The 27,774-nt window shown below is 41.1% G+C and overlaps 1 protein-coding gene across 6 annotated transcripts in view; it reads right to left on the bottom strand.

Annotated features, from left to right (window-relative positions):
- Nucleotides 1–27,774, bottom strand: part of LOC130361886 (solute carrier family 12 member 9-like) — a 338,026-nt gene that overhangs the window by 288,488 nt on the left and 21,764 nt on the right. For 5 of the 6 annotated variants that reach the window (XM_056565518.1, XM_056565522.1, XM_056565523.1 and 2 more), the window contains exon 2: nucleotides 24,911–25,045. In XM_056565518.1, the coding sequence (XP_056421493.1) occupies nucleotides 24,911–25,045 (135 nt within the window). Of the gene's footprint in view, nucleotides 1–24,910; nucleotides 25,046–26,990; nucleotides 27,170–27,774 lie in introns of those variants that run through there. The other variant, XM_056565520.1, reaches the window with a different exon arrangement.

Genomic DNA, 27,774 nt, shown 5'->3' with positions numbered 1-27,774 from the left:
AGCAGCTAGAAATAGCAATACCTCAATAAAGAGAAGAAATAATACAAAAATACACAGAAAAATGGCAACAGTCTTTATGAATACACAATAAACAACAGACTAGAATAAGGATTAATACATAAAAAAAAAAGATCTATATATATGCACATGTAACCACAACTAACCCCCCCCCCCCCCCCCCCCACACACACACACACATCTGCATACACACTAAGTTCAAGGCAGAGCATAAAGCAAAAAAAGCAACATTTATGTATTTTGTATTACTGGGTAAATATTTGTGGTTGTTATTATAAAAAAAAATCGATCCTGGGAAGTATAGGCCTGCAAGTTTAACATCTGTTGTCGGTAAGATTTTTGTGGGTTTTCCAAGAGAAGCTATTCTGGAATACCCCTAGACATCTTATCCCCTATCCACGCCATGCCCCTACCATAGACTTTCATTGAGGGGGCGAGGTGTGACATCACAAAAGAGCAGAGCCGTGACGTCATGATACTCCGTCCCCTGCATCGCCCGTCATCAGCCACAGAGCGATCCTCGCTCTGTGCTGCTAAGGAACGGGGGTGCTGCAGTAGAGATTGTGGGGGTCTGTGGATGTTTTCTAAGGCATCTGATACTGTGCCACACAAAAGGTTCGTACATAAAATGAGGATGCTGGGACTAGGGGAGTATATATGTAAGTGGGTTAGTAACTGGCTCAGTGATAGGAAGCAGAGGGTGAGTATCAATGGAACTTACTCTGTTTGGGTGGCAGTAACTAGAAGTGGACAGCAGGGGTCAGTACTGGGTCTACTTCTTTTCAATATGTTTATTAATGACCTTGTAGAGGGACTGCAGAGTAAAAGGGCCCTTAATCCCTCAACAACAATGTAGGTTTGTCTAAAAGGGCCCTTAACCCCATAACGACAATGGACGTAAATGTACGTCATGGTGCGTTAAGTACCACTGCACCATAACGTACATTTATGTCCATTGTCGTGTGCTCGCGTCATGCACGGCAGGTCCTGGCTGCTATCAGCAGCCAGGGACCCACCAGTAATGGCGGACATCCGCGATTGCGCGGATGTCTGCCATTAACCACTCAGATGCTGTAATCGATACAGATCACTGCATCTGCAGCTGTGCGGTACTTTAAATGGATGATCGGATCGCCCGCAGCACTGCCGTGGGGATCCAATCATCTGTAATGGCGTCCATTGCCTCCGTCCATCTCCTGGGGCATTCTGCTCTGGTCTGAGATCAAGCAGACCAAAGCAGAAGATGACCGATAACACTGATCAGTGCTTTAATGCCTTAACAGACCAAGCCCATTTTAACCTTAAGGACCAGGCCAATTTTATTTTTGTGCTTTCGTTTTTCCTCCTTACCTTCTAAAATAAATAACTCTTTTATATTTCCATCTACAGACCCATATAAGGGCTTATTTTTTTGTGTGACCAATCGTACTTTGTAATGAAACCTCTCATTTTACCATAAAATGTACAACGAACCCAAAAAATTATTTTTTTAGGGAGGAAATGAAAACCACAATTTTGCACATTTTGGAGGGTTTCGATTTCACACTGTACACTTTACGGTAAAAATGACATGTGTTCTTTATTCTGTGGATCAATACGATTATATTGATACCCATGGCTAGATACTTTTATATTTTTGTACCGCTTAAAAAAAATCTAAAACTTTTTGTACAAAATCAGTAATCCCTATTTTGACCACCTATAACTTTTTCATTTTTCCGTATATAGGGCGGTATGAGGGCTCATTTTTTGTGCTGTCATCTGTACTTTTTATTGATACCACATTTGCATATATAAAACTTTTAGATCATTTTTTTTAATAAAATGTGACAAAAAAAGCTGCATTTTTTTACTTTTTTTATTTTTTACATTCATGCCGTTTACCGTATGGGATCATTGACATTATATTTTGATAGTTCAGACATTTACACACACAGCGATACCAAATATGTTTATTAAAAAACAAATGTTACGCTTTTTGGGGGTAAAATGGGAAAAACTGGCAATTTTCATTTTTATTGGGGGAGGGGATTTTTCAAATTTTTTTGACTTTTTTTTTTTTGCATTTTTCAACTTTTTTTTTAACACTTTTCATGTCCCCATAGGGCAGTGGCTCTCAACCTTTTTTGGCGACTGTAACCCCAAAGGCTGAAAGTATGTACCCACCGACAAAAGGAGTGTTCTTGCCTTTATATTAATGCGATACTTAATCCCCTTGTGCCATTATTCCCCCTCCATCTTAATCCCCTTGTGTCATTATTCCCCCCTCCATCTTTATCCTTTTGTGCCAATATTATCCTATATGGCAAAAGGGGATCAGAGGAAGGGGGAGAATGGCACAAGGGGATTAAGATGGAGAGGGGAAATGGCACAAGAGGATCAGAGGGAGGGAAGAATAATGACACAAGAGATTAAGATGGAGTTAATCATTAGTCCCCCACCTCCATATTAATCCCCTTGTGCCAATATTCCCCCCTCCATCTTAATCCCCTTGTGCTACAATTATCGGATATGGCAAAAGAGGATCAGAGGCGGCGGGGATAATGGCACAAGGGGATAAAGATGGAGGAGGGGGGGGGGAATAATCATCACCCCCCCTCCATATTAATCCCCTTGTGCCATTATTCCCCCCCCCCCATCTGATCCCCTTTTGCCATATCCAATAATGATAGCACAAGGGGATTAAGATGGAGGGAGGAATATTGGCAAAAGGGGATTAATACGGAGGTGGGGAGGAGTGATGATTAACCCCGCATCTTAATCTCTTGTGCCATTATTCCTATTCCCCCCCCCCCATCTTAATGGCTTGCGTTATGATTTCTCACCCAACCCCTCCCTCCACCCGATCCCCATGGGTTAATATATATGTATATATAAACATACAAAAACCCTCCCTCCATCCCATACACATATATTCCCTATACTTGGATGCAGCGCGTCCCTTTCAGCAGGGCTGTCCTGACGTGTGACGTCCTCCTGCTCTGTGCGGCACCTCTGCACAACGTCAGGGGAGGTCACACGTCTCCCCAGCAACCACGCAGGCTCCCTTACAGTAGCCACGGCCGCAGCTCTGGCCTCACTACTGTACAGAGAGCTGCCGCGGATATGCGCTGACAAATACTGGCCAATGCATGGCCGGTATTTGCCAGCGCTTTCGCGTACCCCCAAACAACCGGTGGCGTACCCCTAGCGGTACGCTTACCCATAGGCATGCGCACTGGGTGTGCCGGGTGTGCCTGGGCACACCCTTATCCCGCCACTGAGCAGCCCGCAGGGGGCCCCCACCACATTCTGGACATCCCTGTGTCCTGAAAGATCTTTTCGGGACACAAGGATGTCTTGGATACCTTTCTGCGGCACCCCCCGCGTTAACTTTAAAAATGCAGGGGGCGCCGGGAGGTAGCGCACGCAGGGACTCCATAGCAACGGAGTGGCGGAGCATCGGCGAGGAGGAGGACGCACGCCGGCCGGCATGGTAAGTCACCAGCACCAGCTGACAGCACGTCATCTTCAGTGTTACAACCACCAGCAGTAGATCAGGGTCCCGGACCGGAGGTCGGAACACTGAAGTAGGGCAGTACACAAACATACAACCTCCAGCCATACACTGTATATGGCTGAAGGCAGTATGTCTGTGGGGGAACTATACTGCACCTAATGTGGGGAACTATACTGCACCTAATGTGGGGAGCTATACTGCACCTAATGTGGGGGAACTATACTGCACCTAATGTGGGGGAACTATATTGCCAACCTAATGTGGGGGAACTATACTGCACCTAATGTGGAGGAACTATACTGCACCTAATGTGGGGGAACTATACTGCACCTAATGTGGGGGAACTATACTGCACCTAATGTGGGGGAACTATACTGCACCCAATGTGGGGCGAACTATACTGCACCTAATGTGGGGGAACTATACTGCACCTAAAGTGGGGGAACTGTACTGTACCTAATGTGGGGGAACTATACTGCAAACCTAATGTGGGGGAACTATTCTGCACCTAATGTGGGGAAACTATACTGCCCCTAATGTGTGCTATCAGCAGCCAGGGGCCCACCAGTAATGGCAGACATTCGCGATGGCGCGGATGTCCACCATTAACCACTCAGATGCTGTGATCAATACAGATCACAGCATCTGCGGCAGTGCAATACTTTAAGGATACCTTAAGGACCAGGCCAATTTTATTTTTGCATTTTCGTTTTTTCCTCCTTGCCTTCTAAAATCCATAACTCTTTTATATTTCCATCTACAGACCCATATAAGGGCTTGTTTTTTGCGTGACCAATTGTACTTTGTAATGAAACTTCTCATTTTACAATAAAATGTACGGCGCCCCAAAAAAAAAAATTTTAGGGAGGAAATTTAAATTAAAACCAAAATTTTGCACATTTTGGAGGGGTTTGTTTTCACACTGTACAATTTACTGTAAAAATTATATGTGTTCTTTATTCTATGGGTCAATATGATTAAAATGATACCCATGGCTAGATACTTTTATATTTTTGTTCCGCTTAAAAAAAATCTAAAACTTTTTGTACAAAATCAGTAATCTAAAATCGCCCTATTTTGACCACCTATAACTTTTTCATGTTTCCGTATATAGGGCGGTATGAGGGCTCCTTTTTTGCGCCGTCATCAGTACTTTTTTAGATACCCCATTTGCATATATAAAACTTTTAGATCATTTTTTATAAATTTTTTTTTTTATAAAATGTGACAAAAAATGTTTGAACTTTTTTTTATTTTTTACGTTTACGCCATTCACCGTACGGGATCATTAACATTATATTTTGATAGTTCGGACATTTACGCACGTGGCGAGACCAAATATGTTTATAAAAAATATATATATTTTACGCTTTTTGGAGGTAAAATTGGAAAAACTGACAATTTTCATTTTTATTGGGGGAGGGTATTTTTCACTTTTTTTTTACTTTTTATTTTTACATTTTCAACTTTTTTTTACACTTTTTATGTCCCCATAAGGAACTATCTATAGCAATCCTTTGATTGCTAATACTGTTCAGTGCTATGCATAGGACACAGCACTGCTCAGTATTATCAGTGATCTTCTGCTCTGGTCTGCTCGATCGCAGACCAGAGCAGAAGACCCCGGGAGACGGCCGGAGCCAGGTGAGGGGACCTCCGGCCGCCATGCTGGATGATCGGATTGCCGCGGCAGCGCTGCGGGCGATCCGATCATCCAATCAAAGTACTGCAATGCCGCAGATGCCGTGATCTGTATTGATCATGGCATCTGAGGCGATCGCGGATGTCGGCCATTACGGGCGCGTCCCCGGCTGCTGCTAGCAGCCGGAACCTGCCGTGTATGACACGAGCACCGTTCCGATGCTTGAGGTTATACACAGGACGTAAATGTACGTCCTGGTGCGGGAAGTCCCCCCATGCCAGGATGAACATTTACGTCCGTGGTCGTGAAGAGGTTAAATGGATGATCGGATCGCCCGCATCGCTGCCGTGGGGATCCTACATCTGTAATGGCAGACGGAGGTCCCCTCACCTGCCTCCGTCCGTCTCCTGGGGCCTTCTGCTCTGGTCTGAGATCAAGCAGACCAAAGCAGAAGATGACCAGTAACACTGATTAGTGCTTTAACCCGTTAAGGACCAAGCCTATTTTAACCTTAAGGACCAGGCCAATTTTATTTTTGTGCTTTTGTTTTTTCCTCCTCGCCTTCTAAAAATACATAACTCTTTTATGTTTCCATCTACAGACCCATATAAGGGCTTGTTTTTTTGTGTGACCAATCATACTTTGTAATGAAACATCTCATTTTACCATAACATGTATGGCAAACCCAAAAAATTATTTTTTTAGGGAGGAAATTTAAATGAAAACCACAATTTTGCACATTTTGGAGGGTTTTGTTTTCGCCCTGTGCTTTTTACGGTAAAAATGACATGTGTTATTTATTCTGTGTGTCAATATGATTAAAATGATACCCATGGCTAGATACTTGAATATTTTTGTATCGCTTAAAAAAAATCTAAAACTTTTTGTACAAAATCAGTAATCCCTATTTTGACCACCTATAACTTTTTCATTTTTCCGTATATAGGGCGGTATGAGAGCTCATTTTTTGCGCAGTCATTTGTACTTTTTATTGATACCACATTTGCATATATAAAACTTTTAGAAAATTTTTTATACATTTTTTGGGAATAAAATGTGACAAAAAAGCAGAATTTTTGTACTTTTTTAAAATTTTTTACGTTTACGCCGTTCACCGTGCGGGATCATTGACATAATATTTTGATAGTTCAGACTTTTACATATTGATCCCGTTGTGCCATGATCCCTCCCCCCCCATCTGATCCCATTTTGTCATATCCAATGATAGCACAAGGGGAGTGATGATTAACCCTCCCCCCCTCCATCTTAATCTCTTGTGCCATTATTCCTACCCCCCCCCCCATCTTAATGGCTTGTGCTATTATTTCTCACCCCCCCTCCCTCCACCCGATCCCCCTGGGCTAATATATATGTATATATATATATATATATATATATGTATACACAAAAACCCTCCCTCCATCCCATACATTTCATTTTTTTTTTCACTTTACCAGGCCTCCTGCGGTCCTTATCCTTGGATGCAGCGCGTCCCATTCGGCGGGGCCGCACTGACGTGTGACGTCCTCCTGCTCTGTGCGGCACCTCCGCACAATGTCAGGGGAGGTCACATGTCTCCCCAGCAACCATGCAGGCTCCCTTACAGTAGCCGCGGCCGCAGCTCCAGCCTCGCTACCGTACAGAGAGCTGCCGCGGCTATACGCTGACAAATACTGACCAATGCATGGCCAGTATTTGTCAGCGCTTTCGCATACCCTCAAACATCCGGGCGTACCTATAGCCGTACGCGTACCCATAGGCATGCGCACTGGGTGTGCCGGGTGTGTCTGGGCACATCCTAATCAAGCCCAGGGGGGCCCCCTCGCATTCTGGACATCCCTGTGTCCCAAAAGATCTTTCTGCGGCGGCCCCCGTGATAACTTTAAAAACGCAGGGGTCACCGGGGTCACTTACGTCCCGTGCATGCGCCCATAGGAACGGAGGACCGGAGAATCGGCGAGGAGGAGGAGGACGCTCGCCGGCCTACATGGTAAGTCACCAGCACCAACTGACAGCACGTCATCTTCAGTGTTCGGACCACCGCTCTTCCGGTCCCGGGACCTACTGCTATGGTCTATAGGCCATAGCAGTAGATCATGGCCCCAGACTGGAAGAGAGGTGGTCGGAACACTGAAGTGGGGCAGTACACAAACATACAGCCTCCAGCCACACACTGTATATGGCTGAAGGCTGTATGTCTATGTGAGGAGCTACACTGCACCTAATGTGGGGGAACTGTACTGCACCTAATTTGGGGGAACTATACTGCCAACCTAATGTGGGAGAACTATACTGCACCTAATACGGAGAACTATACTGCACCTAATGTGGGGGAACTATACTGCACATAATGTGGGGGAACTATACTGCACCTAATGTGGGGGAACTGTACTGCACCTAATGTGGGGGAACTATACTGTCAACCTAATGTGGGGAACTATACTGCACCTAATGTGGGGGGACTATACTGAACCTAATGTGGGTGAACTATACTGCACCTAATGTGGGGGAACTATACTGTCAATCTAATGTGGAGGAACTGTACTGCACCTAATGTGGAGGAACTATACTGCACCTAATGTGGGGAACTATACTGCACCTAATGTGGGGGAACTATACTGCACCTAATTTGGGGGAACTGTACTGCACCTAATGTGGGGGAACTGTACTGTACCTAATGTGGGGGAACTATACTGCCAACCTAATGTGGGGGAACTATACTGCAACTAATGTGGGGGAACTATACTGCACCTAATGTGGGGGAACTGTACTGCACCTAATGTGGGGGAACTGTACTGTTTTTCCCATTTTATCCCCAATAAAGAGTAAAAAAATAAAAATAAACATATTTGGTATCGACACGTGAGTAAAAGTCAGAACTATGAAAGTATATTGTTAATTATCCCGTATGGTGAACGGCGTAAACGTTAAAAAAAGAAAAGATACAAGTAAAACATTTCTGCTTTTATGTATAAATAAAAAAAAATTGTATAAAAAGTTAAATATAAGCAAAAGTAGTACCAATAAAAACTACAGATCACGGCGCAAAAAAATAGGGCAATTTCAAACATACTAATTTTGTTAAAATAGTTTGAGATTTTTTTAAAGCAGTACAATAATAAAAAGTCATATAACATGGGTATCATTTTAATCTTATTGACCCACAGAATAAAGAAAACATGTCATTTTTACTGTAAAGTGTACAGCTTGAAAACAAAACCTTCCAAAATTTGCTAAATTGCCATTTTCTTTTCAATTTTCCTACATAAATAATATTTTTTTGGTTTTGCAGTACATTTTATGGTAAAATAAGTGATGTCATTACAAAGTAAAATTGGTGACGAAAAAAACAAGCTCTCATATGGGTCTGTGGATGGAAATATAAAGAGTTATGATTTTTAGAAGGCGAGGAGGAGAAAAACGAAAATGCAAAAATAAAGTTGGCCTGGTCCTTAAGGCCAAAATGGGCCTGGTCCTTAAGGGGTTAATTCCTAGTAAGCCGTTTTTCTAAATCGCAGCATGGTAAGACTATGGCATTTTTTGTTTTTAAGCAAAATACCATAGTTTCCTCATCTTTGGACGGGAGTAGTGATGCATAGTATTAATACTTTCCATCTGCTGTCATACAGCTCAGCCCTCTAGGAGCAGGGACTCCTGTCAGTATAGTGAGGGGAGTACCATCTCCTGTATAGTATCCATCAGTGAGCTCTGCATCGATGTATACTATACAACCTGCGGAGGTAAGTAATGATGCTTTGTATCACCACTTACCTCCTTACATTGCCAGGGTGGGGCGCCCTGCATCTGACCCACAGAGAGGTACCCTGAAGGCAGTGAAAAACTGCCACAGGGTACAAAATTGGCTGGTTTTACACATCAGCAAAAACGCCAGAAGAAACATCAGAAAAACTGCAAAACGCAGGGAAAAGCAGTGGCAGTTTTCCTTGCGTTTTTTTCTGGTGTCATTGCTGGTGAGAAAAAAAACTAGCCTACCAGTACACAAATACACAAATATATCTCCTGAAATACAGTGCAACATAACGCTGCTATACATAGTGATCTCTAAAGATTACGACTCAAAATTAGTTTCCAAAATAGATTAAAAGTCAGTCCCTTTTAAACTCAGAATTTATTAGATAGAATATAATTTTAGTACACCTCATGTCCTCTCATATCCTCCCCCTTGTAAAATTCCTTTAAATGTGTCTTTTTTGTATTCAATTTATTGCTGAAAATAAATTTTCGGAACCTGTGGCAGGTGCAACATTCTGATTGATATGCCAAGAAGTAGAGAACAGAAACCTGCTGGAAGAACTGATAGCATGCAACAGGAAAAACTGAGCGTTTAGGATATTCAGCCTCACATATGCAACACTTTCCATAGTCTAGCTTCAGGCAGTCGCAACCTACTGTAGTGCTTCTTATTTTATAATTCTGCACACCATACATCCTTATATACATCATCCTAGCTGACAGCAAATATGCCGCCTTTGCTGAACGTACCAAATGCTAATTCAGAAAGTGAACTTCATCTACATTTAGTGCATGTCCTTTAGTGTTCCCATGCTCCATTTCCATTCTCTCTCCTCCTTGAACTGCTTTTTTTTTCAACTAGTTCAAAACTGTTGCCCCCTGCTAATCTGTCCTGTGCCTCGCCAGGCTGGCATACGAATTAATCAGGCCTTAGTCGCTGAATATTTTGTAACGTTGTCGCCCGGCCTATGTTTTCAGTCCATTTTATCCCTTACAAAAAAGTTAGCATTGCAGATGTAGCAGCTCAATTTATCATTTAAAAAGGCAGCCTCACAACTACATACTAATGAACCTAGATCACCCAGACACTAACGCATATTTATTTAAAAATTCTCTTGTATCATCATATATTGCTTTTAAATGCTTGTTTTGGCACCCCATTCTGCTCTTTTGATGTGTCCAGTGCTGGATCAGCCATTTCTAGTGTGCCCATCACAAAGTGGCCTAACCAATAGTAGGAATTATTCTGCTGCCTGGGTACAAGAGGATCCAGTGGACTTGAAATGCTGAGCATGTGAGGCCAGCCACATTTCACACATTAGGTAGACAATTAAAGGCGGAATAAAAGAGACAATCGAAATTCTGACTAGGATTTAACAGCAGTATGTAGACAAGAGCATTTTTTAGGTTATTAAAAATTGTTACCTTTTGCATGATCTAAAAAGTAAATTCATATTTATTTATCGGACATCCCTATTAATTGGGACTCAAATGTTTAACAGGAACAAGAGGGCCACTGAGAAAAAAAACAGTAATAATTAATCTTACTTATATTATACCAACCTATTCTACAGTGCTTTACAATTTGGCAAATAATAAACTAATTAAAGCAAAGGTAAATTAACAAAAAATAAGACAGGGAGAGAAATCCTTGCTCTTAAACGGGTGTTCCACTCATTTAAAGCTTAATCCCAATTTGCAGGATAGGGAATAAATGTATTATTGTGGGTGGTCCAACCACTGGGACCCCATGATCTTTAGAAGGGAGCCTCGTCTCTCCCTGTGCATGGAGTGGCATGTGGGCCCATGCTCCATTCATTCTCTATGGGAGTGCTAGAGATACATAAGTACTGTACTTGGGTATCTCAGGCACTCACATAGAGAGAGGTCCAACCCCTTTACGAGCTTACTAGCTACCTTACTAGGTAACTGGTCGCCCTGCCAACACAGGTATAAAGTGCAGGGTCATGTTATATAGGTTGCTAGATGAGAAATTAGTAAAGGAGAAATATTTGGTCAGGTCAGGTTGTCAATAAGATGAGAATGAAAATGTCTGAGGGTACATTCATATGGGTGGGATCTACTGAGACTTCCTGCAGTGAGTTTAAGCCTTAGCAGACCTCATTGAAGTCAATGTAATCTGCTGCGGAAAACTGGAAAAAGGTCCGGCAGTGTGAACGTACCCTGACAGTTCAGCGCTGTGGGGAGTTTTGTAAACTGTAGTTCTGAATTTAATTCTAAGAAACAGGTAACCAGTGTAATGAGTGACAAAGAGCGGGGACGTGTTAGTATTTTCTCACTTCTTAGTATTCTCGGATTTTCTCTAACACTACATCATCGCTGACCTTATTCTGTGCCTGAAGAAAGCTGAAAAGTACATGGCCCTCTTGTTCTTGTGAATGGAGATGTCTCAGTGGTCGAATTACTGCTGATTAAACACTAAAGTTATATCCTAGCAAAAAGCTCTCATTTGTAAGCTGGAAACCCACCTATTAGTACAAAAAGATCACCTAGAGCAGTGTTTCTCAGGCGCGGTCCTCAAGAAACCCCAACAAGTCATGTTTTTTGGATTTTCTTAGTCTTTCACAGGTGATATCATTATGGTCAGTGCACCAGGCATCACCACAGTAATATCACCTGTAAAAGACTAAGGGAATTCTGAAAACATGACCTGTTGGGGGGTCTTGAGGACCGTGCTTGAGAAACACTGCCCTAGAGTCATATGTAAAACATATAAGGGGAGATTTTTCAAAACTAGTGTAGAGGAAGAGTGGTGCAGTTGCTCATATCAACCAATCAGATTGCTTCTTTCATTTTAAAAAAGGCTTCTGAAAAATTAAGGGAGGGATCTGATTGGTTGCTGTGGGCAACTGCACTGGTCTTCCTCTACACAGGCTTTTATAAATCTCCCCCATAATGTTTCAATGTGTATAGCCAAATAAAATGAACAGTTGTCATCACAATTTGGTACTGCATCTGCTCCTGAACTGGACAGGAAAATGCTGCAAGACACGTTCTCCTATCTGGCATTTGGACTGGTCCAGCAGTGTCCCCACTGACACACCAGATGCCTTAAACAATCCTATCGCCAACAATGGGATCAGATCTGGCATCAGTTTCCCTCCAGTGATTTACAACCACACAAGAGGGAAACATTACTAGACCAACATATATAGAAACAAGCCCTAAGTAAAAAATAAGAGGCTTTGAAAATTTTATGTATTACAGAAAAAAATTATATATAAAATATATCTTGCAAAATATACACAGCTGAGCACTAGTGCAGAAAAACACTGCTCGGTCTGCACACTGATGTATGGGACAACAACTGACCAGAAAGGACAGGGCGAGCTAACAAAAAGTATAATCCCAAACAACCCCTTTAAGGTGGGCTCTCTCTCTTATGACCCCACCATAAACATGCCTGTTTGAAGCATAACCAAAGCAAAGCTGCTGCCTTCTTTCTGTGCTTACTTATAGTTAAACAACTGTATTCTACTATATAAAATCAAACCTGTCCAATCCCTGCAACATCAGATCTACTGCATTATTTGTTGTTGTGAAGGAAGCAACCTTTAGAAACGTCTTCATTACCAGCCCTATTCATAGGATTTACTGATAGCACAAGCAAAGGTAGCTGGCATCAGTCAGTCTGTCTGTCACAACTTTTTACCTGGTCAGGAAGCCTTCTACGCACTGAAAAGGGTCCAAACATTAGTGTGAACAGAGCTACTCATCTTATTTAGTAGAATCAAGAGATACGAGTGCCATACCCAGCAGTGCATAGGAACTGAATGAACTATTCCTCACTTTAAGGAGTAGTATGACATCCAGTGGAGTAAGCAGGAACTGCAGTATTTCTATCATGAAAAAAAAATTCCCATACGCAAAAGGGAAGATGAGAACGGTTGGAAAGCATGCTGCTTTATCTTGCTGCAGGTCTGTTCTGGACTTACCACAGATTTCACCATGGCTGTGTAAAGACTGTAGGCCACAAAGCAAGACACACTAAAACCTACAGCAAAAATATTGCTGTGCATCTAACTAAATAGCAGAAACTTTTTCCTTCAGGTTCATATGGTCTAAGGGGGAACAAGCTCAATGTGTAAAAATATATAAATAGAGAACACAAAAAAAGAAAGTGCCACTCCAGTCAGAGAAACAAAATTGAAATTCAAAAAAAAAGTCAGAGGCCTCCTTAGATGCATCCATTGGAAGTTTATGTAAGGAAATCCTCCTGAAGTATACTCCGACTGACAATGCACAAAGTAGTATGAGCTTAACCTGATGATCAGCCAGAATGGCACTTTTTGCAGCATAAGGCTATTGTTGGCCACAGCAAAGTTATTTGTACTAAACTCTCTGCATATGCAGGTTAATAAAGTTGTAGTGTAGAGGTACAGAAAATGAAAGAAAAGGCTGCCAAACAATACGATGATTGTCGGGTGTTGGCTGCTGGGACTGTCAGTGATCAAGCACAGCCTACAAGAATGTGGTGAAGACAATTTGCTAAAGTCCAAACCAGGCATCGGAATAGGGGAAGAAAGGGAATTTTAGTGACTATGAACATCACATACAGTGGGGATCAAAAGTTTGGGCACCCCAGGTAAAAATTTGTATTAATGTGCATAAAGAAGCCAAGGAAAGATGGAAAAATCTCCAAAAGGCATCAAATTACAGATTAGACATTCTTATATGTCAACAAGTTTATTTCCATCATTTACACTTTCAAAATAACAGAAAACAAAAAAAAAATGGCATCTGCAAAAGTTTGGGCACCCTGCAGAGTTAATATCTTGTACTGCAAGTATCACAGCTTGTTAATGCTTTTTGTAGCCAGCCAAGAGTCTTTCAATTCTTGTTTGAGGTATCTTTGCCCATTCTTCCTTACAAAAGTTTTCCAGTTCTTTGAGATTTCTGGGCTGTCACGTCACGTCACGCACTGCTCTTTTAAGGTCTATCCATAGATTTTCAATTATGTTGAGGTCAGGAGATTGTGAAGGCCATGGCAAAACCTTCAGTTTACGCCTCTTGATGTAATCCCCCGTGGATTTCGAGGTGTGTTTAGGATCATTATCCATTTGTAGAAGCCATCCTATCTTTAACTTCAGCTTTTTCACAGATGGCATCAAGTTAGCATCCCAAATTTGCTGACATTTTATTAAATCCATTTTTCCTTCTACTCGTGAGATGTTCCCTGTGCCACTGGCTGCAATACAACCCCAAAGCATGATTGATCCACCCCATGCTTAACAGTTGGACAGTGGTTCTTTTCATTAAATTCTGTTCCCCTTCTTCTCCAAATGTACCTTTGCTCATTCCAGCCAAAAAGATAAATTTTAACCTCATCGGTCCACAGAACTTGTTTCCAAAATGCATCAGGCTTGTCTATATGTTCATTTGCAAAGTTTAAACGCTGATTTTTGTGGTGAGGAACGTAGAAGAGGTTTTCTTCTGATGACTCTTCCATGAAGACCATATTTGTATAACTATCTCTTAGTGGAATAGTGTACCACAACTCCAGTGTCTGCCAGATCTTTCTGGAGGGATTGTGCAGTCAATCGTGGGTTTTGAATTGTTTTTCTCACAATCCTGCGAGCTGTTCTGTCTGATATTTTTATTGGTCTTCCAGATCTTGCTTTAACTTCCACTGTTCCTGAAGACTGCTATTTCTTAATTACATTCCGAACAGAGGATATTGACATCTGAAAACATTTTGCTTCTTATAGCCTTCTCCAGCTTTGTGAGTGTCAACTATTTTTAGTTTCAGATTTCTAGACAACTGCTTAGAAGAACCCATGGTGCTGATTGTTAGGGCAAGGTCTGGGCATTTAAAAACTTTGAGATTGACATCACCTGGTCTTCCCATATGATGATTGAGAACAATTCATGACACTGGCAGGTCTCAGCTTTGCAAAGGGGGCAGTGCATGCTATAAATTCTGCAGGGTGCCCAAACTTTTGCAGACGCAATTTTTTGTTTTCTGTTATTTTGAAAGTGTAAATGATGGAAATTAAATCTAACTTTTGTTGACATATTATAAGAATGTCTAATCTGTAATTTGATGCCTTTTGGAGATTTTTCCATCTTTCCTTGGCTTCTTTATGCACATTAATACAAATTTTTACCTGGGGTGCCCAAACTTTTGATCCCCACTGTAGTTGTTGGTGCCAGATGGTTTGTCTAAGCATTTCAGATACTTTTGATCTACAGGGATTTTTACACACAAACATCTCTAGGGTTTATAGAATATGTACTAAAAAAGAGAAAATATCTAATTAGTGGCAGTTGTGTGGATCTAAATGATTTGCTGATGTCATGGGGAAAATGGGGAGAATGGGTAGACTGGTTCAAAATGACAAACTGCAACAGTAACTCAAATATCATTTGTTACAGCCAAGGTAATGCACAGCACCTCGAACCTTGAAACCGATGGGCTACAGCAGCAGAAGACCACATTGGGTGCCACTCCTGTCAGCTAAGCTACAATTCACACAGGCTAACCAAAATTGGACAATCTAAGACTAAAAGCACGTTGTCTGGTTTGATGAGTCTTGATTCCAGCTGTGATTGTCAGATGGCAGGGTCATAATTTTGCATAAACAACATGAAAGTATGGATCCATCCTGCTTTGTATCAATGGTTCAGGCTGGTGGTCATGGTGTAATAGTGTTGAGATGTTTTCTTGGCACACTTTGGGACTCTTAGTACCAATTAAAAGCAACAGCCTGAGTATTGCTGCTGTCCATGTCCATTCCTTTATGACCACAGTGTACCCATTGTCTTATGTCACAAAGTGCATATCAGCTCAAACTGGTTTCTTTAATGTGACAATGAGTTCACTTTACTCCAACAGCCTCCATTTATCAGACCTCAATCCGATAAAGCATCTTTGGGATGTGGTAGATCTGGAGATTTGTATCATGGATGTGCGACAACAAATGTGCAGTAACTGCATTATGCCATCATGCCAATATTGACCAAAATCTCTGAGGAATATTTCCAGCACCTTGTAGAAAGTATCCAACATGCATTTGTGTTGGGTGTTAAGGTCAGGGGAATAGTCTGTGCTAGCCAAAAACTTCAGAAAAGACAATTAACAGAATTTGAGCTGTGTACAAGTGTAGTCCAAGAAAGGTGAGTAAACTGGCTAGTATGAAACTGCAAGTGCCAAAAACCACAGTATCATACAAAAACATCTGCATTGTAAGCCATACAAATCCCATCTTCTTTGTTTCCATTTGGACGGTCACCAATACCTGAATGAAACGCTACCGGAACATTGGATAGGTTGCACCAGTTAAAACAATTCCCCAATTGTTGTGCTGGTCTATACTATTGCCAAATCTAACACACTGAGACAGCCACATGATCTGAATAACTTGAGTATCACTGAAACAGGGGAATCCATATCCAAGGATATGCAGGCACTGGTCTGGACAGAACTGGTCTACTACATAGACTTCTGCTGTGTCACCAATGGAAAACACTTTGAACATTTGGAGTGTACAGATAAATATTGGATAGATCTTAAATAGTGCGTCTTTTCAAGTTAATAAACTGTTGAATTCTGCCTTGATCTTTTTACTGCTGTTACTCAAAAAAAAAAAAAACTCATTTAAGATTAAAATTAAGATTGGTTTATAAGATATAAATATATATATATATATATATATATATATATATAATTTTTTTTTTTTTTTTAGGCACCAAAAACTATATAAAAGTAAACCAAACTGCAGTATATAGTTTGTTTGTCTTTATTATTGTTATTATCATCATTATTATTACTAATATTTATTAACTATATGCATTAAGTTTCTGGTCCAAACTAGATGTGTTGTATGTTTTATGAAGAATAAATGTCACCTGTTTCTTAAAACAGACAATCATTACAAGACATGACTTCTTGTTATCATCCGCAGTAGTGACTTTCTGAGCTGGCTTTCGGGCTACATACAGAAACTAAGCAGCAGAAAGAACAGCACAGAAAAAATTGCATTCATTTATTCTTCCTGCCCAAAAAAAGCAAGAAGAATGGTAAGCAGGTGAAGTAAGACAGGTAATGAATGGGACCATTGTTTCTACTGCACATCAGCAAATCTCCATTTAACCGTATGGCCAAGGTGCCACTGTGCAGAGAAAAACAGTGAAAGTGTAGTATTCAGAGGCCAAACTTCATGTGGGGATCGTAGCAATATGACATCACTTTATATGAGACAGGCACAGCATGCTGCAGTAACATATTCAGGGGCAGAGCATGCTGCAGTAATATATTCAGGGGTATAGTATGTGGCAGTATTATATTCAGGGGGTACAGCGTGTTGCAGTAATATATTCAGGGGTATAGCATGTGGCAGTATTATATCCAGGGGTACAGCATGCGGCAGTATTATATTCGGGGGCACAGCATGCTGTAGTAATATATTCGGGGGCACAGCATGCTGCAGTAACATATTCAGGGGCAGAGCATGCTGCAGTAATATATTCAGGGGTATAGTATGTGGCAGTATTATATTCAGGGGGTACAGCGTGTTGCAGTAATATATTCAGGGGTATAGCATGTGTCAGTATTATATTCAGGGGTACAGCGTGCAGCAGTAATATATTCAGGGGCACAGCATGCGGCAGTAATATATTAGGGGGCACAGAATGCTGCAGTAACATATTCAGGGGCAGAGCATGCTGCAGTAATATATTCAGGGGTGTAGTATGTGGCAGTATTATATTCAAGGAGTACAGCATGTTGCAGTAATATATTCAGGGGTATAGCATGTGGCAGTATTATATCCAGGGGTACAGCATGCGGCAGTAATATATTCAGGTGCACAGCATGCGGCAGTAATATATTCGGGGGTACAGCATGCTGCAGTAACATATTCAGGGACAGAGCATGCTGCAGTAATATATTCAGGGGTATAGTATGTGGCAGTATTATATTCAGGGGGTACAGCGTGTTGCAGTAATATATTCAGGGGTATAGCATGTGGCAGTATTATATTCAGGGGTACAGCGTGCGGCAGTAATATATTCTGGGGCACAGCATGCGGCAGTAATATATTCGGGGGCACATTGTGTGTCAGTAATATATTCAGGGGTACAGCATGTGGCAATATTATATTCAGGGGTACAGCATGTGGCAGTAATATATTCAGGTCCACAGCATGCTGCAGTAATATATTCAGGGGTACAGTGTGTGGCAGTAATATATTCAGGAGTATAGTCTGACAGTATTCAGAAAATACAGGAAACAATACAGTTACATCCTCCAGACTTCAGTCATTTTACCTATTTCCTTCACGGCACTGTGGCTACTAGATGTGAATCAGGCCTCAGTGCTTTGCTCAGAACTTTACCAGTGCAGACCTGGATAAGCAGACCCTCACTAAGAATAGTTGAGTACCCCTGATTTAGACTTTCCAGGTATCTGCGATACCACACACACATTCAGAGCATGTGTATTCCTGCTATCAGATATATCTGCGTATACGTACTTTGAGGGGGCCAGTTGTGCAGCCTACATATTGCAGACTGCACAATTCGCACCATATTGCATATACAACATAAGATGTGTTGCAATTAATAAATCTCTTGATATTGTACTGTTTAGATGTCTTTATAGAAGAAAAATTGTTATTCACGTGCATATGCTTGCAAACCTTTCAAACTTTATGACCACACTTATGGCAACCAACAACATTGAGCCACGATCCCTTCTTATCAGCATCAGAGAAAGGCTTGGGGATAATACCGGTAGTTCCCCCAGATTTTAAGCCTTCTCAGGAATGACATTTACCCCATTGCTCAAAATATCACAAATGATCTCATTCTGGTTAAGAACCAAAATGTTTTTTATTTAAAAAAATAAATAAATAAAGGACGAAAGGGTATAATAAAGGCTACGAGGGGGGTGAGGGGGGGGGTTATTACTGTTTTTTACTCATTAGTGGGCGTGTTGACTTTCAAACCATCGCTCTGGGCTATTGAACTCCCTCTCTTTTTACTTTGAAAAATTAAATCACGTCTATTCATCCATGTGACCTTTTTTTTACTGCATTCTTGATCATCCATTCTGGAAACCCACGAGCTGCCAGACGTCTGCACACATTATCAACAAAAACAGTTGCCATGGACCAAACCACCACAATCAAATACTATGTACCATGATCTAAGTGAGGGTCCTAATCACTACACTTAACAGTGACCCCTCGACCTACGATGGCCCCGACATACGATAATTTCAACATGCGATGGCCTCTCAGAGGCCATCGCATGTTGAAGGCAGCATCAACATACGATGCTTTTTTATGTCGGGGCCATCGCATAAGACTGCTTCAGCTGCCACCGGATAGCCGTTTACGGTGCCCCGTGAGCTCCGGTGATGGTCACTCACCTGTCCTCAGGGCTCCGGCGCGTCCTCTTCGGGATCCTCTGCATTGTCGGCGCTCTCCATCGTCGTCATCACGTCGCTGTGCACGCCATCCCGTCATCCAATAGGAGCGACGCGCGTAGTGACGTGATGGTGGCGACGGAAAGCGCGGATGCCAGGGAAGCAGAGGCCTTGCCGGAGCGTCGGGGACACCACGGGGACGCGGCAACAGCAATGGAAGGCGACATCCAGGGCATCGGTGACAGTCCGGAGTGGCGGGGACAGGTGAGTACAACTTGCTCTAACAGTGGTCTACAACCTGCGGACCTCCAGATGTTGCAAAACTACAACACCCAGCATGCCCGGACAGCCAACGGCTGGGTGTTGTAGTTTTGCAACATCTGGAGGTCCGCAGGTTGTAGACCACTGTCCTATACTTTACATTGCACGGATCCCTCAACATGCAATGGTTTCAACAAACGATGGTCCATTTGGAACAGATTACCATCGTATGTTGAGGGACCACTATGTAGCTCCCCAATACACTGTATACAAAAGAGCAAGGCATGAGCATAACCACTGCATAAAAACACTTTTCTTTATTGGGTTAATAACTAAAATCACAAAAAAATTGAAAATTCAAAAAATAATCAGAATAAATAGAACATGTGTCAGCAAATAATAGATGGTGACAAAAAACATTGAACCATTGCATTCAATACTGTATTGCAGTTAGTTCTTGTAAATACTCCCCCATAATTTATAGTCCATGGTTCTGCTGTTATGATAGCCAGACACAGTGGCCCAGATTTATCAAACTGTGTGAGAGAAAAAATAGAGGGATTTGGTTGCGCTGTGGTAAAGTGAAAGTTGAGCTGTGATTGGTTGCTGTGGGAAAATCACTCCATTTTTCTCTCACACGGTTTGATAAATCTGGGCCAGTTTTTGTATAACACAGGTAGCCATGGTGCCTCATAACAAACCACTGGGTCTCTTCTTTCTTCAGGAGCCTACACAGAATTTAAAGAGAATGAGTAAATAAGTAAATGCACTTTAAACTGGCACAACTACAGTCATGGCCGTAAATTTTGGCACTCCTGACATTTTTCAAGAAAATGAAGTACTTTTCACAGAAAAGGATTGCAGTAACACATGTTTTGCTATACATATGTTTATTCCCTTTGTGTGTATTGGAACTAAACAAAAAAAAAAAAAGGAGGAGAAAAAGCAAATTGGACATAATGTCACACCAAACTCCAAGAATGGTCTGGGCAAAATTATTGGCAGCCTTTCAAAATTGTGGATAAATAAGATTGTTTCAAGCATGTGATGCTCCTTTAAACTCACTTGGGGCAAGTAACAGGTGTGGGCAATATAAAAATCACACCTGAAAGCATTTAAAAAGTTCACTTATTCTTTGCATCGTGTGTCTGTGTGTGCAACACTATGCATGGACAACAGAAAGAGGAGAAGAGAACTGTCTGAGGATTTGAGAACCAAAATTGTGGAAAAATATCAACAATCTCAAGGTTACAAGTCCATCTCCAGAGATCTAGATTTGCCTTTGTCCACAGTGCCCGACATTATCAAGAAGTTTGCAACCCATGGTACTGTAGTTAATCTCCCTGGGCGTGGATGGAAGAGAAAAATTGATGAAAGGTGTCAACGAAGGATAGTCCGGATGGTGGATAAGCAGCCCCAAACAAGTTCCAAAGATATTCAAGCAGTCCTGCAGGCTCAGGGAGCATCAGTGTAAGCACAAACTATCCGTCGACATTTAAATGGAATGAAACGCTATGGCAGGAGACCCAGGAGGACCCCACTGCTGACACAGAGACATAAAAAAGCAAGACTTCATTTTGCCAAAATGAACTTGAGTAAGCCAAAATCCTTCTGGGGGAACATCTTGTGGACAGATGAGACGAAGATAGAGCTTTTTGGTAAAGCACATCATTCTACTGTTTACCGAAAATGGAATGAGGCCTTCAAAGAAAAGAAGACAGTACCTACACTGAAATATGGTGGCGGTTCAATGATGTTTTGGGGCTTTTCTGCTGCTTCTGGCACTGGGTGCCTTAAATGTGTACAAGGAATCATGAAATCTGAGGATTGTCAATGGATTTTGGGTCGCACTGTACAGCCCATTGTCAGAAAGCTGGGTTTGTGTCCGAGATCTTTGGTCTTCCAACAAGACAATGGCCCTAAAAATATGTCAAAAAGCACCCAGAAATGGATGGCAACAAAGTGCTAGAGAGTTCAAAAGTGGCCAGCAATGAGTCCTGAATCTAAATTCCATTGAACACCTGTGGAGAGATCTTAAAATTGCTGTTGGGAAAAGGCGCCCTTCCAATAAGAGAGACCTGGAGCAGTTTGCATAGGAAGAGTGGTCCGGCTGTGAGGTGTAAGAAGCTTATTGATGGTTATAGAAAGTGACTGATTTCAGTTATTTTTTCCAAGGGTGTGCAACCAAATATTAAGTTAAGGGTGACAATCATTTTGTCCAGCCCATAATTAGAGTTTGATGTGACATTATGTCCAATTTTGCTTTTTTCCTCCCTTTTTTGGTTTAATTCCAATACACTCAAAGGGAATAAACATGTGTATAGCAAAACATGTGTTACTGCAATCCTTTTCTGTGAGAAATACCTCCTTTTCTTGAAAAATTTCAGGGGTGCCAACATTTACGGCCATGACTGTATTTGTTTATGGTGGTACCTGTCACCACCAGAATGCTTTGTGACATTACTACCTGAGGCTGTTTTTATTTTTACATATATGTTTTATTCACTGGAAAAGGAAAAAGAAATACATTTACAGATGTTAAAAATTACATTACATTATTTAAAAAATAAATAAATCAAAATGGAATGGAATGTTTTTTATGACACATACTATAGAGTGGTTTACTACCTTTTCGTATCCTTAGGGACACAGCAGGTTTTGGCCTTGAGGACACAGACAATTTGATTTTTGCATTTGCATTTTCCCCCCTCACCTGATAAGAGACATACCTCTTTAGTTTGTCTATTTACAGAGCCAAATGGGGCTTGTTTTTTGATGACCGACTGTATTTTGTAATGACACCTTTCACTTAACCATAAAACATACAGAAAACCGAAGAGAAAACATTTGTGTGGTGAAATTTGAAACAAATCTTGCAACTTTTGGGGGGTGCAGTTTTTACGCACTTCAACCCCTTAAGGACGCAGCCCATTTGGGCCTCAAGGACGCAGACAATTAAATTTTTACGTTTTCGTTTTTTCCTCCTCGCCTTCAAAAAATCATAACTCTTTTATATTTTCATCCACAGACTAGTATGAGGGCTTGTTTTTTGCGTGACCAGTTGTCCGTTGTAATGCCATCACTCACTTTACCATAAAATGTATGGCGCAACCAAAAAAATACCATTTGTGTGGGGAAATTAAAAAGAAAACCGCAATTTTGCTAATTGTGGAAGGTTTTGTTTTCACGACGTACAATTTACGGTTAAAAATGACATGTGTTCTTTATTCTTTGGGTCAATACGATTAAAATGATACCAATGATAACATACTTTTCTAGTACTATTGCGCTTAAAAAAAATCGCAAACTTTTTAACCAAATTAGTACGTTTAATTTGAAGACCTATAACTTTAAAATTTTTCTGTATAAGCGGAGTTAAGAGGGCTAATTTTTTGCGTCGTGATCTGTATTTTTTATTGATACCATATTTGCTTATATAGAACTTTTAATACATTTTTATTACATTTTTTGGGAATAAAATGTTATAAAAAAAAGCATCTATTTTGGACTTTTTTTATTTTTACATTAACGCCGCTCACCGTATGGTATCATTAACATTTTATTTGAATAGTTCAGATATTTACGCACGCGGCAATACCAAATATGTATATAAAATCTTTTTTTAACACTTGGGGGTGAAATAGGGAATATTGGACAGTTAAAATTTTTATTGGGGGAGGGTTTTTTTCACATTTTTTACTTTATTTATTTACTTTTATTTTTACACTTTAATAGTCCCCATAGGGGACTATTTATAGCAATCACTTGATTGCTAATAATGTTCAGTGCTATGTATAGGACACAGCACTGATCAGCATTATCGGTCATCTTCTGCAGGAAGGCAGATCAGAGCAGAAGACGCCGGGAAGGGGACTTTGGCTGCCATTGTAACCAATGAGGCCCTGCAATCATATTACAGGGGTGCCAATCGGACACCCAACAGACCTGACATCTGTCACTTAACCTTGCTACTGATCGCTCAATGACTGTTGAACACATATTATTACCTTCTATTTGGGTATAGTTTAATCTGGCTAGTCTATTATAAGTTATTTAGTGGGCTGGCTGATTCTTTGCTTTAACTTCAGTTTAACCACTGTCTTAGCTTTTACAAGTCTGATAAAAAAAATCTATTTATTTGCAACAAGGACCACAATTCTTACATATCACAGGCCAGTATTTTACATCAGTATTTGTAAGCCAATACTAGAAACACTTTCTAAATTCTGAAGAAGTGCATATCTTTCCGAGAACACTTTCTTCTGAATAATCTTTCCAGTACACTTTTGTTTTTTTCATGGTCATGAATCATATATGGGTTACTTTTCTCTGTTAGATCAAGCCAAACAGAACAATTTTCTATCTGGAAATACTTTAAAAAAATGCTCCTGTATCTAGCTTTCCACAGTTAAATACGGTACTTGTTATAACGCCCGCTCGTGTTATGTAGATTCCCCCTGAGAATGGCTACCAACTGTATGCATTGCTTGTGAGAAGAATCCTCTTCTAGTGCTCTCCAGGACTCATGCCCAAGAAGATCCAACTGATGGGACTAATCTACTGAGCATGTGTGACCACTGGCTTACTAAGCAAACGATCTGAGAGTGACTCAATATAACACAAGGGGGCACCCTAAGACATATGCAGCGATTGATTCCAATTCAAAATATGTTACGTTTTGCTCAATCTTAAAAATAAATGCAATGCTGAGTTGTGATACAACCTCTTCTGTGTAAAATGAGGAGCAAATACAGCAAAGGGCTCCAGCACCCCTACGACAGGAGTATTATGAATCCATATACAGTGATCCCTTAACATATGATATTAATTGGTTCCAGGAGAACCATCATATGTTGAAACCATCATATGTCGAGTACGTATGTCTATGTAAAAATAGTAATTGGTTCTGGGGCCTCGGAACCATTGTATGTTGAATACATATCTCTATGGGAAACTGCTAATTGGTTCTGGGATGACCATTGTATGTGGAGTGTATGGGGAGTGTTTAACAAACCAGGGTGCCTCCAGCTGTTGCACAACTACAACTCCCAGCATGCATGTACAGCCATTGACTGTCTGGGCATGCTGAGAGTTATAGTTTTGCAACAGCTGGAGGCACACTGATAGGGAAACATTGATGTATGGGGTGTATAGTGTGTATATGTATTGTATGTGATGTGTGACATTGCATACAGTACTGTACAGTTCTTTAAATACCTTCAGGGGAGACAGAATGTCCTCCATTACGATCCTGCTGACTACAGCTCTATAGGAAAGGAAGGGGAGGGCAGCCAGCAGCAACCTATACCTTTATGTGCATTCACCATAGCTTTCTAATAAAGGATACAGTAAGCTCCACCGGCATCCAGTGCTCCATTGGTAGATATGGCACAGACTGACAAAACAGTCATACCAATAATAAAATAAGAGAGGATTAGCATGCCCACTGCCTCATACAGACCAGACTGTCCCACGACAAAACCTGCAAAGAAAACAACAGAAGATTAGTTTTCAACAATGAAAATATCTTATAAGGCTGTCAAAAGTGTACTCCACTGGAAAACATATTTTTTAAATCAACTGGTGCCAGAAAGTTAAATAGTTTTGTAAATTATGTAACTTTTTGTAATTTTGTAACTTATTCCTTCCAGTACTTATCAGCTGCTGTATGATCCACAGGAAGTTCTTTTCTTTTTAAATGTATTTTCTGTCTGACCACAGTGCTCTCTGCTGACATCTCTGTCCATTTTAGGAACTGTCCAGAGCAGGATATGTTTTCTATCGGGATTTGCTCCTACTCTGGACAGTTCCTAAAATGGACAGAGGTGTCAGCAGAGAGCACTGTGGTCAGGCACAAAGGAAATTTAAAAAGAAAATAACTTCCTGTGGATCATAACAGTAGCTGATAAGTACTGAAAGGATTAAGATTTTTTAATAGAAGTAATTTACAAAACTGTTTAACTTTCTGGCACCAGTTGATTACATTTTTTTTTTCCAGTGGAGTATCCTTTTAAGGAACATGACAAAAAGTTTAAGGTGTGTTACTTCGCCTTCAAGTTTCCCAGAACATCTTATCAGGCATCTGTGGGATGCAAAACTATTCCAATTCATGGAGGTTGCACTTCACACCTTCCAGGGTTTAAAGGATCTGCTGCTGACATTTTGGTGTCAGATACCACAGGACACTTTCAGAGGTTAAGAAGAGTTCATACCTCAAAAGGTTAGTGTTGTTTTGGTGGCACAATATTAGAGGTTAAATATTCATACCTCAAAAGGTTAGTGTTGTTTTGGTGGCACAATATTAGAGGTTAAATATTCATACCTCAAAAGGTTAGTGTTGTTTTGGTGGCACAATATTAGAGGTTAAATGTTTTAATGTTAAGACAGATGAGCTTCCTGCTTTCCAGCACTTAAGGGCATTTCTTACAGTATTTTGTTTGTTCAAGTGTTTCAGGATCTAGAATGGAATGTACAGTACACGCCCATACATACAGTATCAAGTATCGATCTCTGTCTCCATAAGTCACATACAAACAATAAGAGGATATTTCAGCTCTGCATATTAAAAAACATTACCAAATCATGTTGGTTTTTTTTAGGGTAAGCTAAGGGTTACTTTTTTTTATTTGCATTAGTCCATAGCTGGAAAAACCCACTTGCTATGGTGACTATAATATTAGCCTTGTAGGCCATACACGTCTACTTCCACCTGGTAAAAGAACAAAGATCATTCTGTCCCATGTCTCCAGGCGGAAGCAAGCACTAACTGTCGGACAGAGAAAGGGCGCCTGAAAATAAAAGGGAATCTGACTACTTTCCATGGATCACTACTCCACATTTACTTTGCAGCCTTGAAATCTCCCCAGTGACTGCCATATAATGACTGTAAAGTGAGCAGTGGGGGGGGAGGCGCCGCTCCAACTACTGGGGAGCACCAATTTCACCAAAACATCAAGTCATGTGTAAAGCCACACTATCTATCTACATTTCAGATAGCTGTCACTCAAGAATACATGCATTCTGAATGTGGAGAGGGGAAAACATTGTAGCCAAACACAGGGCCGCCATGAGGGGGGTACAGCCAGTACAGCAAGCAGTAAGGGGCCCGGGCTCCCAAAGGGCCTGGACCCAGGCTGCAACCCCTGCAGCAGCCAAGCACTCAAGCAGGAGTACGCTGGTAAAGCAGCCCAGGAGCAGACTTACATCTGGGCTCTGTCTGAGCCTTAAAGAGGGCAGCAACATTTTTTCTGTACATCTTCGGCATGTGGGCCCTGTAAAATAAACGCATGGGCCACGCTGTCTGCCTGGGAAGAAAAGAGCAGAGGAGGGGAGCCGAGAGGGACGCCCCTCCCCTTCCCTCTCTTCCCCTTACACTATTGATAGAGCAGGAGCACATGGTTTGTGTTTCCTGCTACCCTACCACAGACCTTGCCACCAGCTCATATCTTGGAAGAGGAAGACTTTCAATGCCTGTAGCTGGGTCCCATTCATCAAAGTTAAGCAACTTTCTGGTTGAGGGTGCTGGTTGGGATTAGTGGGAGGTAAAAAGGCACTATCTCATGCAACAGCTGAGGCACCCTGGTTAAGAAACAATGATATAGGGGGAGATTTATCAAAACCTGTGGAGAGGCAAAGTTGCCCAGTTGCCCATAGAAACCAATCAGTTCGCTTCTTTCATTTTTCACAGGCCTTGTTAAGAATGAAAGAAGCGATCTGATTGGTTGCTATTGACAACTGGGCAACTTTGCCTCTCGAATAAATAAAATGTATACAACGAGTATCAGGTCATACATATGCCCCTAATAAACACTAAACCTCTCGGCAATAGACTGTAGAAAAGACTAATGTCCATTTACGGACAGAGGCGCCTTATTAAAACATAACTTTTACTGATAGCAATTAAAATTTGTAATAACCAACAAATAATAGTGCACAAAGGTGGCGAAAGAAAAAGAAAAAAACCTGTTAGGTAACAGTAAATATAGCCGTGTGTTCACACAGATACTATAAAGTAAATAAGTACGCTCCTAGTTGTCATCACAGTAAAAAGTTGGTGATAGTATTGAATACACCATACTCCACTGGCTGTTTAAAGCAGTGCTCGCTATTACTTAGTCCCTATTCCCAACGCGTTTTCCATGCGGGCAATCGATGTAAATTGTTATTCCCCGCACTTCATCAGGGGACATGGAATCTAGCATACAAATATTG

This window comes from Hyla sarda, chromosome 3, assembly GCF_029499605.1.
Source record: "Hyla sarda isolate aHylSar1 chromosome 3, aHylSar1.hap1, whole genome shotgun sequence".
Taxonomy (NCBI): domain Eukaryota; kingdom Metazoa; phylum Chordata; class Amphibia; order Anura; family Hylidae; genus Hyla; species Hyla sarda.
This window is presented reverse-complemented; position numbering and strand designations above follow the sequence as displayed.